Source organism: Phaenicophaeus curvirostris, chromosome 6 (assembly GCF_032191515.1).
Source record: "Phaenicophaeus curvirostris isolate KB17595 chromosome 6, BPBGC_Pcur_1.0, whole genome shotgun sequence".
NCBI classification, from domain to species: Eukaryota; Metazoa; Chordata; class Aves; order Cuculiformes; family Cuculidae; genus Phaenicophaeus; species Phaenicophaeus curvirostris.
In genome coordinates, this window is record NC_091397.1 from 52,410,293 (window position 1) to 52,423,998 (window position 13,706).

The 13,706-nt window shown below is 37.0% G+C and overlaps 1 protein-coding gene across 3 annotated transcripts in view; it reads left to right on the plus strand.

The window, feature by feature from the left end:
- TBC1D5 (TBC1 domain family member 5) overlaps positions 1 to 13,706 on the plus strand; it is a 314,809-nt gene that overhangs the window by 126,080 nt on the left and 175,023 nt on the right. For all 3 annotated transcript variants that reach the window (XM_069860194.1, XM_069860196.1, XM_069860195.1), the window contains one exon: positions 1,737 to 1,872. In XM_069860194.1, coding sequence (XP_069716295.1) covers positions 1,773 to 1,872 — 100 coding nt within the window. In that variant the 5' untranslated portion in view covers positions 1,737 to 1,772. The remainder of the gene's footprint in view (positions 1 to 1,736; positions 1,873 to 13,706) is intronic.

Here is a 13,706-nt window from a genome sequence, read left to right on the forward strand (position 1 = left end):
ATTTTTTTTTTAACACTAATCAAATGTATCTGTAAACAAACACAAGTAACTGATTAGATCACTATGCAACTATCAAAAGTAAATTTATTCAGCTGTTTAAAACTACTCTAACAGTCTAGAAAGTTAATTATCCCTCTTACATGCCTTCTCCAAAGGCATGGCATTTGAAGAGTCTTTAGAAAAGAGAAGGTAGGTACAGAACATTAAGACTATAGAAGAACAAACTTACTAGAGCTACTTTCATACCATGTTATGGATGTAAGATAATGTAATTCTGAAGCATATAGTGTCTTAACTAAGTGTTGGCTGCTAAAACTACATATTGTGCCTGCTTCTCAGTTTGAAAGGCACTTGAGGTTGTACCTTGGTCAGATTGTATAGCAATGTCTATGGGATCGTAAAATGAGAAGTTAAACTCTAGCAGCAGGGTTCTTTTTGTGTACTTTTTGTGAAGACAAAATCAACAGTTCAGTAAAAAGGTGATTAAAATGATATGGCAGAGAACTAGAACAGCAACTAAAATTCCAGCAGGAGAAAATTATAAACATCTCTTTCTGCTTAGGAATAAGAAGGAATCCCAGTCCTCTTCCATTTATTGACAGTAAACTGAAGGTATAAAGCATATACAGTTAATGCCATTCCTTGTAAGAGCAAAGGAAAAGCATAATTAGTGTTATCGGAATTGATAATATACCAATCCTGAAAGTGTAGGTGCATTCTATTCTGTTCCTTTTTATCTTTGTCTTCGTATATTTCTTTTTAAATAATTTTGGACTTAGAAAGTTAATATACTTGTAAACTAAGCAGTTACAGTAAGTGATGTTTAAAATTCAGATGGCAGTTGTAGGCAGCTACTTAGTGTGCTTGGGCAAATTAAGCCTATTTGCCTGGCATAGTTGTTTTGTTTTGCAAGTTAGCTACATCTATTTCAAGCTGTTAATAAATTGCTGTACAGTGACCAAAATGCAGTCTTGACAAATGCACTCTTCACTGTTAATGCACTGGAAAGGTCGTTTTTCCTCCGTACTGCTCTGACCATAACACCGTCTGCTTTTTACCCTTTTATTGGCATCCTCTTATTCATTGCAACAAATACAAGCTTCTAGCACTCCTTAGGTGAACATCTAACATAGTTCTTGTTCACTTACATGAGGGGATGTGAATGCCATTTAGCAGCCTCTGATTGTGAACCCATGTCGCCTACTTCTAGTTTTTCAGTTTTGTGCTTTCTCCTGTTTTGCCCTTGGTTCTTCTCTAAATATTCAGTAGCTGGATAATTATGTTTCTTCAATGGCTTCCTTACACCGTCTTTCTACAAAGCTAATATAAGTCTTGGTAAAACCAAAATCAGCCATCATATCAGTCAGTATTATCTCATTCTCTCTTTTTGTATGTGTTTGTGTCCTTCTCTTTGTTGTCTTCTGCTTGACTTATGATTTCTGGAAAAGAAATGGTTAAAAGGAAGGTTCATCAGTTCTCCCCAGAATCGGATGAATTGTCTCTTGATCCACTTTACAATCTGTTGAAACCACACTTGGACTTTATCTTGCAGTGTGAAAGTTGGAGGTGCTATAACAATTATTTTGGATTCCAAATAATAAAACATTTGAATGGAAACAGTATTGTTCTGCTATTAAGTATCTAATGATGATGTTATACCTGGAAAATAAGGAACTGTGTGATTGAAAAATAGCTAAAGTAACACTGATGTGTTTGTTTCTCTTTTTTCTCTCTAGAACAATACCCTTGAGCTGGAATTTAGTATTGCCAATATGTATCATTCTGTGTCTGAAACCAGTCACCCTTTGCAAACAGAGGAACAAGAAATAGGCATTGATCCCTTGCAGAGTTATTTGAACAAGCTAGGGGAAGGTGAGTATTGTATCTCTGTACTTTTTTTTCTTTATATCTAGAAACCTTACATAAGTATGTCATTCTCACAGCATTCTGCTTCGGAAACTGTCAGCCTCTGGCCTGGACAGGCGCACACTCTCCTGGGTGGAAAACTGGTTGGCTGGCCGGGCCCAGAGAGTGGTGGGAAACGGTGTGAAATCCAGCTGGAGGCCAGTGACAAGTGGGGTTCCCCAGGGCTCAGTGCTGGGTCCAGCCCTGTTCAATGTCTTTATCAATGACCTGGATGAAGGCATCGAGTGCACCCTTAGCAAGTTTGCGGACGACGCTAAGCTGGGTGGAAGTGTTGATCTGCTGGAGGGTAGGTTGTGGAGAGGAGGGCGCTGGCCTCTTCTCCCAAGTGACAGGGGACAGGACAAGAGGGAATGGCCTCAAGCTCCGCCAGGGGAGATTTAGGCTGGACATTAGGAAAAAATTTTCACAGAAAGGGTCATTGGGCACTGGCAGAGGCTGCCCAGGGAGGTGGTTGAGTCACCTTCCCTGGAGGTGTTTAAGGCACAGGTGGACGAGGTGCTAAGGGGCATGGTTTAGTGTTTGATAGGAATGGTTGGACTCAATGATCCGGTGGGTCTCTTCCAACCTGGTTATTCTATGATTCTAAGATTCTGTGAACTTAAAGAACATTTCAGGGTGTGTGTCGAACACACTAACACTGATGAAAACCACAAGAAGTCATCTTTCAGTTATGGACAGAAACATTAGCCCAATATTTAATGCACTGTCATCCTTTTTTAGTCATAAACCAAACACTGACTCCAGGATAAAAATATTGAAGTGCAGCATGTCTTTGTGTTACTTTCTCAAGCATGGGCTTTCTTACACTGTTTTGGGGATGGGGATTTTTTCTTTTTTCCCTTCTGTTTTTTTTTTTTATAATTCTGTGATAAAGTTCAATATGTAATTTTGGGTGAGATTATGCAAATTAAAAGGCCAATTTTCCTTTTTTATTGCTCAATTCAGCACTTGTGTTCTTACTTGAAAAAAATCTGGAAGTTAAGGTAGAATGAACAGGCTCTAAAGGTAGAAGTTACTTTGTAATGTAAAGTAAATTAATTAAATGCGGTATTTGGAAGACTCTAATGAACAGTGAGAACAAACTGCTTGCATAATGCAGTGCATGTCTGTGTTGCTTGTCTTTTCTATTTATTTGCAAGTAGTGACAGTATCATGGGTTCAAAGAAAGTGATAAGCTTAACGAGAAAGCTCATCCTTGTCATGAAAACATTCCTCAAGTACTGCGTTATACACAGTGGCACCTTAACTACCTGTAATTTTCCAGTCATTGAGCACATGTACCAGGAGGGCAAAATAAAAGATTTATTTTAAATTGCAGAATTGAAACAACTTTGTCACGTTTCCTAAGCCCCTTACCCAGATCAGCTACTCTATGTGGGTGTATCTGTCTATAAATTTTCTGTTTACTAGTGCTTATGAAAAAAGCTATGTCAAGTTTGCTTAGTCAGCTTTATTACTTCAGTATATAAGAAGGTGACATTTTGCTTTATAATATATTGGTAAAACATCATTGCCCTTTGAGCTTTTTTTTTTTCATTTTCATCAGTTTATAAAGGTTTTTCAATGTTAGAAAATAAGAGTGAACATCTAGTGGGAAGTATTTTAAAACCTGACAATTAAATGAAAAATCTTTTCTAGATCAGTATTCCTCCTCTATTGTATATGACATCTACATGTTATGGAGACATTTTAGTTTGATAAACTAAATGCATTTTTTTACATATTTTTAGAAACATGAAAATTATCTTGTGCAATAATGTAAAATAATAACCAATTTCCAGAGGAAATGTAGCTTGCTCCTAGTCTTCCCCAATCAAGAAGTTGTTGATCGTTCTCTTTTGATTTTTTTCCTTCAAAAATTACTAGTAATTCTCTCAACTCTGTTTCAAGGAAAAACAAGATTTTTCCCTGTTAAAAAACCACTGCAAATTAATTTTAGCCTTTATTGTGCCTAGAAGCGATTAGTTACCTTGACTGAAAAGGTTTCTCATTTTTATCCCAACCTTAACATTTCTATGACATACAAAGTTATTAGTATTGAATTGATGTTTAAAAGTGCCATTAATTCATTTACCCCAAATGTTCATTAACAATGTAAATGTATGCTGATGTTCTATGAGACAAGGAAGTGACTAATGACTCTTCGCACTAACAACACTTAAAATGAATAGAAACTTTAGATAGCTAATCTTGAAGTAATCAAGACCCTCATTCAGCTTGGCATCTCTGTATGCTCTAAAACAGCTGTCAACTGTTAAAAATATATACACAACACACACATACGCACATGCGAAGATAAAGATATGTAAATACATGGTTCCCCAAGTCATAAAGGTTACCAACTATGGTACATTTTTTATGTTCTATCTATGTAAATATTTTATATAAAGCATCCATTTCATCTTCATAGTTTGTTTTTTTTTTTTACTGTGAAACACATACTGCATTTTAATTTGACTCTTTATATATCCAAAATAATTCTATGAAGTTTTAATACTTCTTTTAAAAATAAAACGCAGATGCTTAGGTGGTGGTAGTTTTTCGGGCATCAGAGTATACAGTCATTCTTGCCCCTGCAGTCTGTCCATCGTCTTCACAGAAGATTTCAAGACAAGGTTTTTCAACTCAAGTTCAAGTTTCAGGCATGATACAGGATGACTTGCTGAAAATCTTCAAGTCTTCTGTATCATGTATCAAAGATTTGCAGGAAAGGGGTCCATCAGTGGGAGATGTTCTTTGCAATATCGTGGAATATCAGGACATCTAAAGTATTTTTTTTGAAGCTGTGTTGAATACTTATAAGTATTACCTTGGAGGGAAAGTGGTGAAGTCTTCACTGAGATAAGGTAATAAAAATAAAGCATGTCACTTATAAGGATGCTGAAAATAAATACTTAATCATAGAGCTAGTCAGAGTTGTTAATCTACATGAAGTATTGTATTTTTAGTGTGTGCAGCTGATATCAAAACTTGATGGAGAACCAGAAGATATCATGTCCAGCTGGAGTTTTGAAATTCTCTCACAAGGCTTTTTCATGAAATGAAAAATATTTCAGAAATACGTGGATTGCTGTTAAGTATAGCTGTTAGGAAAACTGCATACATAGACTATTTGTTCATTTGCTGTCATCTTGGAAGGATATATTGGATGGGATTCCAGAAATATGTTGATTGAGTGTAGTAGCTCTCGGTGCTTTTATTATAATCTCAATGAAAGTACAGGGAGAAAACATGTTTTATTTGGAACGGGGCTGTTAAGCACAATGGAGGGGCAGACGTACAGTTCAAAGAGTTCTTGAGATTTTTGATAAGTAGCCTGAGAAGAATACAACGTGGTTCAATAGGAACAGCTGTGAGATTTAATGTCGCAAATGCTAGGCAGGAGTCAGTTACCTAGCAGAACAAATACATGCCAAGTATAACAGGTGAGACAAGTGTCATTTGGAGAAAGATCCAGGCATTCATAGCACTCCAAATTTTGTGTAATTGATGAACTTTGAATTCTGAGTTATGGTGAGTCATGAAATTGCACTTTGCAAGTTTACAAAATTCAGGATGGGCTGATAATTAATGGTCTTTTCCAGCCTCAATGATTCTGTGATTCTGTAATTGATAGTCAAGATCTCTTATCTATCTCATTAAAATATCCCCCCCAAACAAGTTAAGACAGTATTTTGGTCTCTTTCTGATGGTTGGTTCAGCCTATCTTATTCTCCTTGTGTCTGATTTTTTTTTTCAAGAGAGGAAAATATGCATTGAATATATGCACTCAGATAGGCTTTTTCAAATAGCATTTTTAATAGTTGGTAAGAAATTTGTGGCAGGGATTCTTACTTTTGCAATCTGAGACCTGACATGGAAGATTTTAGTTCTTTTAAGAAATTATAATTTAGGATTATATCTTTTGGATAGGATTGTGTTCTAATTTACATGCATGCATTTATTTGTGCGTTGTTATGTTATCTGTTGAAATTATTTTCCTATTCCTTCCCACTCATATTTTCCATTCAAATTTTTGACCAGCTGTATGAAGTTGTCTGTACTTTCCCATAAGGAAACAGGTGGTCTTGCTGAAGCCTTCAGAGAAGCTAGGCAGGCAAGGCCACTGTATCATAATGATTTCTATAATGCACTGTTACTTCGAAGCATTTATTCGCTCTCCAAAGGGATCTGAACAGGCTGGACCGCTGGGCTGAGACCAATGTCATGAGGTTCAGCAAGGCCAAATGCCGGGTCCTGCACTTGGGGCACAACAACCCTGTGCAGTGCTACAGACTAGGAGAAGTCTGTCTAGAAAGCTGCCTGGAGGAGAGGGACCTGGGGGTGTTGGTTGACAGCCGACTGAATATGAGCCAGCAGAGCATGCCCAGGTGGTACAAGGATCTTGGCTTGTATCGGAAATGGTGTGACCAGCAGGTCCAGGGAGGTTATTCTCCCTCTGTACTCAGCACTGGTGAGACCGCTGCTCGAATCCTGTGTTCAGTTCTGGGCCCCTCACCTCAAGATGTTGAGAAGCTGGTGAGGGGGCTGGAGAACAGGTCTTATGAGGAGCAGCTGAGGGAGCTGGGGTTGTTTAGCCTTGAAAGAGGAGTCTGAGGGGAGACCTCATTGCTCTCTATAACTACCTGAAAGGAGGTTGTGGAGAGCAGGGAGCTGGCCTCTTCTTCCAAGTGACAGGGGACAGGATGAGAGGGAATGGCCTCAGGCTCCTCCTCGGGAGATTTAGGCTTAACATCAGAAAAAAAAAAAATCACAGAAAGGGTCATTGGGCACTGGAACAGGCTGCCCAGGGAGGTGGTTGATTCACCTTCCCTGGAGGTGTTTAGAAGATAGGTGGATGAGGTGCTGAGGGGCATGGGTTAGTGGTTGATAGGAATGGTTGTACCTGATGATCCAGTGGGTCTTTTCCAACCTAGCAATTCTGTGAAACAGGCTAACTAGGTTAACTGTTTCTGGGCCACTGTAAAGTTTTACTCTAACTATAGCATTCACCATGTTCTGATACAGTGTTTTGAAGAGCATAGTAGGTAGTATTCCCATTTCATTGATGTAATGAGAAAGTTGATCCTCTAAGGACAGATTGGAACAATGCATTTAATACTCTTCAATTGAATTTGCTGAATATCAGAATTAATACAATTAAGGTCACTTGAAATGAAACTATTAACGAATTGGGTAATTTACTTTAACAATGTCAATGTGTTCTCACAATTACATTTGCTTTAATTAGTGTACAAGCTATTATTTAATAGCATACTTCACATAGAAGAATATAATGTGTTCTTTGTTCTTAATAGAAGAAAAGGGGGAAACCTTTAATGGGTTTGAGTGTTTTAGATTTGGAGGTTTGAGGGGTGTATTTCATATCTAAAGGCTATAGTTGATGGTGAGGACAGAGAAAGCTGATGTAGCTGGAAGGACAAAGATAACTACTGGAGTGTGTGACTGAAATAAATCCAGGTGAGTTAGATCAGTTACCCACCTCATACTTACCATTGCATCCCCTGTGATTCTCAGTGCTGCCATGGAAAAAGAGGAGAGATGGCAAGAGTACATTCATATTTCCATTTTGGCTTCATTCTGTGTGTTTCCATTGCTTGTCTTTGGAGAATTTTTCTGTTCTAGTATTAATTCCATAACCCTGATCACTAGAAAGTATTACCATGTAGAACAATAGCTTACATGTAGTTTTAAATACCTAGTTTATATCAGTGTTATACAGAAAACATGTAGAAAACACAGAGGAATCAATTAATGAAGTAAATACCACCTTCTCTGGACCTAACAGGACCCATGTTCTGTCATATAATTACCCCAAATCAGGTGTAATTCACATGGGACGATTTTGGTCGTGGATACCTCCTTTGACATTCATTCCAGGGTTAAGTGAATTTTTGCTATCAAAGAATGCTATTATCTGCTTATTGGTCAGTATGTATTCAGTGTTATGAGTTGGTTTCTTTTGCCCTTACAACCCTGTTCAGTCAGGGAGACACCGCTAATGCAGAATGCCCTGCATGGCATTTGTCCATCTCTGGTTTTAGAGATCATTTCCATGATTACATTTAAAAGAAACAGCTATAGAGCTGTAGACTTCCCTATGTGAGAAATACATTTCTCGGTAAAAGCAATTGAGAATGCAAATATAGTGAGTTCTTGAAGCTTTTTTACTTTTATTCAAATACTTTTTGGTACTATAGTGTATGACGTCATGTGTCTCATGTAATATTTGTTCTTCCATCTTCTCTACAGGGAGGAACATGTACATGAGGTATACCATCGCATTTTTAAGAGTGCTTTTAAATATGCGTGCTACTTTGTGTTTTCATTTAAAAGACAAGATTCAAACAGAGAACCACTTTGCATTATACTGGAAGCAGGCAATGCTGAAGGTTGTGATAATTCTTAATGCTGATGTGGTCTGTCCCCAGCCAGCAGCTAAGTATCACACATCTGCTTTTTCACCCCATGCCCTAGTGGGATGAGGAGAATTGGGAAGTAAAGCAAAAATCATGGGTTGAGATAAAGACAGTTTAATAGGACAACAAAGGAAGAGGTGATGATGATAGTAATTATAGAATACAAAACAAATGATGTACCATTCAATGCAATTTCTTACCACTAGATGACCCAATCACTGATTGCTCAGCACGTCCTGAGCAGCAATCACAGATCAGCAAGCTCTGGCCCCCACACAATCTCTTGTTTATATACTGAGCATGACATTATGTGGTATTGAGTGTCTATTTGGCCATCTTGGGTCAGCTTCCTGGCTATGATCCCTCCCAGGTTCCTGTAAGCCTGCTACACATGCAAAACATAGGAATCTGAAAAATGTCCTTGATTTCTTAACAACAACTAAAACCATCAGTGGATTATCAACATTCTTCTCATACTAAGTCTAGAAAGCAGCAGGTCCTGGGAAGAAAATAAATTCTATCCAGCCCAACATAGGCTTTACCTGGTAACAACTAAAACTGTATGTGTTAACATTATTTTCACACTAAATCCAAAATGCAGCAGCTACTGGGGAGAAAATTCACTCTATCCCAGATGAAACCAGGAAAAACTCCTTTGGGATTTTTTGCTGTCGTTTGCACCAGGCCCTGAGAATGCCCTGTGTCCTTCATTGAAAAATTTTACCCTTGAGGCAGAAAACTTCGCTGTGCCACACCAGCACAGTTGTTGCTAGTGGTCCTTGTTCAGAACCCTTGTCCTCCTCCTGAGCCTGGCATTTCTATTAAAGGCACAGGAATGCTAGAGGGGAAAAGCTGTCTTCAGTCTGGTTCACTTTGTGTTGGTTGAATAAAAGCAAGAATGGTTTTTACATCTTCAAACACGATATGCTAACATAACAAGCATTTTAATATTCATTTATTAATAATAACTACTGTTTAGCTTGCTTTTAATTGAGCAGCAACAGGATTGTACTGACAAAGGCTATTGGAGCAACACAATATGTCTTGAGCTAACTCAACCTGTCACTCGCTCCTTCCATACAACTTTTTTTTTTTTTTTCTGTATTGGAAATAAATTGTTACTAGGAGATCAGATAACAGAGAAGCTATGCATGTTTAAAAATACATATATTTTTTATAAAGTTAGTTGAAAATAGCCAACACACAGGACATTTTTTTTTCATTTAAAGACTTTGTTTGCATAGGTGTTGACATGTCCTTAGAAATTTGACAGTTGTGGGCCCTTTGGTTTCAGTGCCTTGATGCAAATTCATATTTAGAAACTGCAGGAGTATTATATATTACTTCAGTTGTGGTAGCAAATGTGAGTAGCTGACAGTGTCTTGTGGGTTACTGGCTCCCAGAATTGGATTTTCCTCTCTAGGATTAGTAGTTCCTGGTTTTTTGATGGCTTCAGCTTCATGAGTTGCACATTATAATGATTGCAGTTCGGAGGTTGTACTGCAGCATGGGTAACTGGCACAGACATCATGCAGGGAAATTGCCTTCAGTGGGTGATAAAGCAGATATTAGAGAAGACCTTTTGGACAGCAATGGCTGTGGTTCTAAAAGAAATCTAAAATGTTAATTTTGAATGTTCTACTCTAAATCAGTGTATGAAATTAAGACCATCCTTCCTAATGACATTGGCACTCTACCTTGTTTCCTCCACCTCAGCTGGGAGTTTCCAGCTCTTTCCAGAATCAGCCCTGCCCAAATACTGGCATAAATCACTTGTCAGCCTTATGTCATTTGTCTAATAACTCCTTGTGACCCTACTTTGGGAAATGCTGATTACAGTGTTTGGTTTTTTATCATTTCCTAGCTTTTCCCAAACCCATGTTAAAGCTCAACTAGTTAGCTGTCATCCCACTTCCTAATGTACCTCTAGTATAATACATGTAGTATAAAAGGAAATTATGCAAGTTAAATGGAAAGGTGTTTTTAAACTAAATTTTACATGCTTAAAGAAGCTTAAAATACCAAGCAGAAATTTCTATTTGATCTATAGTAATCTACTGAACAACAACTTTAAACCAGAATAATGTTTTTATAATACAACCTCTGTAAATGTAGTTAAGACTATATTAAAATTAGCTCATTATTAGGAGTTATACAGAAGCTAACAAGGAGAAAAGAATCATTCTTTGAATATTTTACTCAGACTTGATATAAAAGTATAATATGAAGCTTACTACCTGTAAGCACTTCACATATTTAAGTGTTCCCAGTCAATGATAAATTATGTTAAATGGCTATATCTCCTACATACGGAAAAAGCATATTCTCTTAATTTAAAATTATTAACTGTACAAGTTTGATTTTACCTATGTATGTATAATAAGAGTAATAAACCAGAATTCTAGCTGAGGCCAGCATGATTGGTGCAGGATAATAATTAAATGTTTGAGTTCACTTCTGTCCTGACATACAGAAGATTGTAATTTACAAAGCAGTTTGTGAATTGTGTGCAGGTAGCTGATGTTACAGACCTCTGTATCTGAGATTAAATGTATGTTAAAACATTTTGCAAGAGTTTAACTGCCATGGACTTGATTGTATTAGAAATTGATTGCTCTGTATAAAAGAAATACGTCAGCATAGACAGGATCTCTCATGCCTTCTGTGTACGTGAACATTTATGAAGATCTGGAATTCCTTATTTTAAAAGGTGAAGGGTTGAACCTACTTCCACTTAAGTGCCAAGTGGTACTCCAAAGCTTCGATTTTAGCTTCTGATTAACTAATAAGCCTTATTCTTTAGCCTTCTTGGATACATGTCTTTGTCCTCTTTGGACATGCAAAGCTAAGAGTTGTGGAAGGGGAAAGAAGTAAAGTACTGTCACGCTTATTTTAAGTGGTGAGAAATTAAAACGGTAAGATGTGTATTATTTATTGACAATCTAGCCTTTTAACAAAGAAAAATATGCTTATGCTTAAGTTGCCACTGCTACAGCTGAAACAGCTGATACTTTAATGAACAACATACTGAGGGCCATCCAGGACATAAGGCAAATTAAGCAGGTTACAAACTGCGTATCTTCTGTTTAGGTATAGGAGATCTCCCCAGCTCTGACAATTAGCTCCCCTGATCAGGCAAGCAGACAGACAGAAACAGAAGGAGGCCATTTGTATCAATTTGAGGAACAGAACTAGTAATGAAGTAAAATATCCATACCAGGTAGTTTCACCTCCGCTTTGGAACAGCTATTTCTAACTGCTGGTTTCAGCATTGCAATGGCAAATAAATAAATGCATGCTGGTTAACAAAAGCTTATTTTCTGTTGTTTACAAATCCAGAGCAAAGGAATAATAATGCTCCTAACCCAGAGGTTTGTTTTTTTTTTAAAGGAGAAAACATTTTCTGGACATACAAACAAATATGAATCTTGGTAACCTGACAGCTTTGTGTAAACGTTGAATTTGAGTTTCCTTTCATGAAAATCTTTTCAAAGTACAGCAATTCAGCTGTGAAAACCTGAATACATTAATGATGACAAAGAACCTCTGGAATGAGCCAACATTTGTTTTTGTTCTTTTACAACGTTTCCTGATGAATTGCACATACAAAAGTGTTGCAGGTTATTTTAATTTTCTTTTCTTACTTTGATAATAAATGTCTCCACTGTTTACCTTTTTGGTTAAGGTACCTTATTATTACTAATCAGCTTTAATTATTTATAGTGAAATGACTGAAAGATATTTCTTTGATGTTGAAAAAGTCAGGGACCTGATCCTGATTCTGTTAAAATTAATGGCTAGGTTCCAATTGACTGTAAAGGTACAAGCCCTTATTGTGTAAGGGAAACAGTAATTTAGCTGAAGATACTGGCTTGTGGTTAGTTATTTGGAATTCCTCAGTTTTTGGAGTGTTCAGATTTCAAGTGTTTGGTCTCAAGATCTGGCCATGCAGAGGAAGAGTGCATATAATTGACTTCTAAAAGTCCTAGTCTTCATTTTACCTATAAGACACGTAATAATTGTATATCCTGACTAAATGTACAGGGTAATGGAGAACACCTTTATCTCTAAACAAAACTGAGTTCTAAAATGAGAGGCGTGGAAGAAATGTGCATAGCTTTTCGGCTTATGTCTGTCTTTCTCCACAGTCAACAAGACAAGAAACTAACCCAAGTCTGAACAATACTGGAAAAGGAACATCATGCTTCAAATGCATGTATGTGACCTCATGTTTAAACCTTGTTTTGTGTAAATGAGCTGTTGCTGGGCTCTGTTTCTAAATATTTTAACCTTGAGACAATATCTATGACAAGATTGAACTCTTCTGTTGGATCTAGAATATCTTTGAGTTAATCATAGGTAGCACTGTTCAACATTTTCATCATGTCAGATGTTTCGATCACTGCATCAGAAATCATGTGACTATAATGTTCCAACTGCAGTACAAATGACACAATAGGATACTGCAAATTAGATTTCTTTTCACTATTTGTGACAATCACAAAAGCTTATGATGTAGTTTGTGCTCCGTGGCTTGACCTGTTTGAAAAGGGAAGGAGGACTGGGGGTGTTTTGTTTGCATCTGTGTGCTTGCCTCATCCTATTAAAAGTTATATACCAAAGAAGCTATGAAATTAACTCTCATAATTTCTATAGGAAGGATAGCTAGACTATAAGTTATCATGAAAAAAAGAAATTTGAAGCATGTGAGGTTATAAGCCTACTTCATACAAGAAGTCTGTAGCAGGGCCAGGAACTGAACCCAGATCACTCAAGATCCAGGGCACCACCTTGGTGACAATGCCATCCTGCAGCTCTTGCTTTCTTTCAGCCTTTTTTTTTTTTATACAGGTAGCTAATTCACTAAAAGAAAAAGAGCTACTTTGGTACATGTCAGAACACACACACACAACCTTTTCATGGTTTTGTACAACTTAGAATAAATAAAGACTTGTCACCTTAGAAATATCAACTGAAAGTCTTTTCGGTATTGGAAATTAAAAATATTTTAGAGACTTAGATCATTGTCACCTTTTCAGCATTATGAGAAATCAAATAAAGTTAAAATATTTTGAATATGTTAAACTATTCCCTAAGTGGTGGCTCAGTACAGATATATATGGGTGTTACTATTACAACATGATTTGACCACGAGTTTAAGGAATGCTACTCCAGCTTAATGAAATGGGTATCACAGTTGATTTGTTTGTGCTTGTTTGTTTCACTTGTTTGCATCTCAGCATTGGCAACTCCCGTGTTAAAATGAGGGAAAATACTAAAACTTCTTAAAAAGTTGTTTTCTTAAATTGGCACTACATACTGCTTTTACTGTTTTGTTATGTTATTAGGTACTGGGGGGCA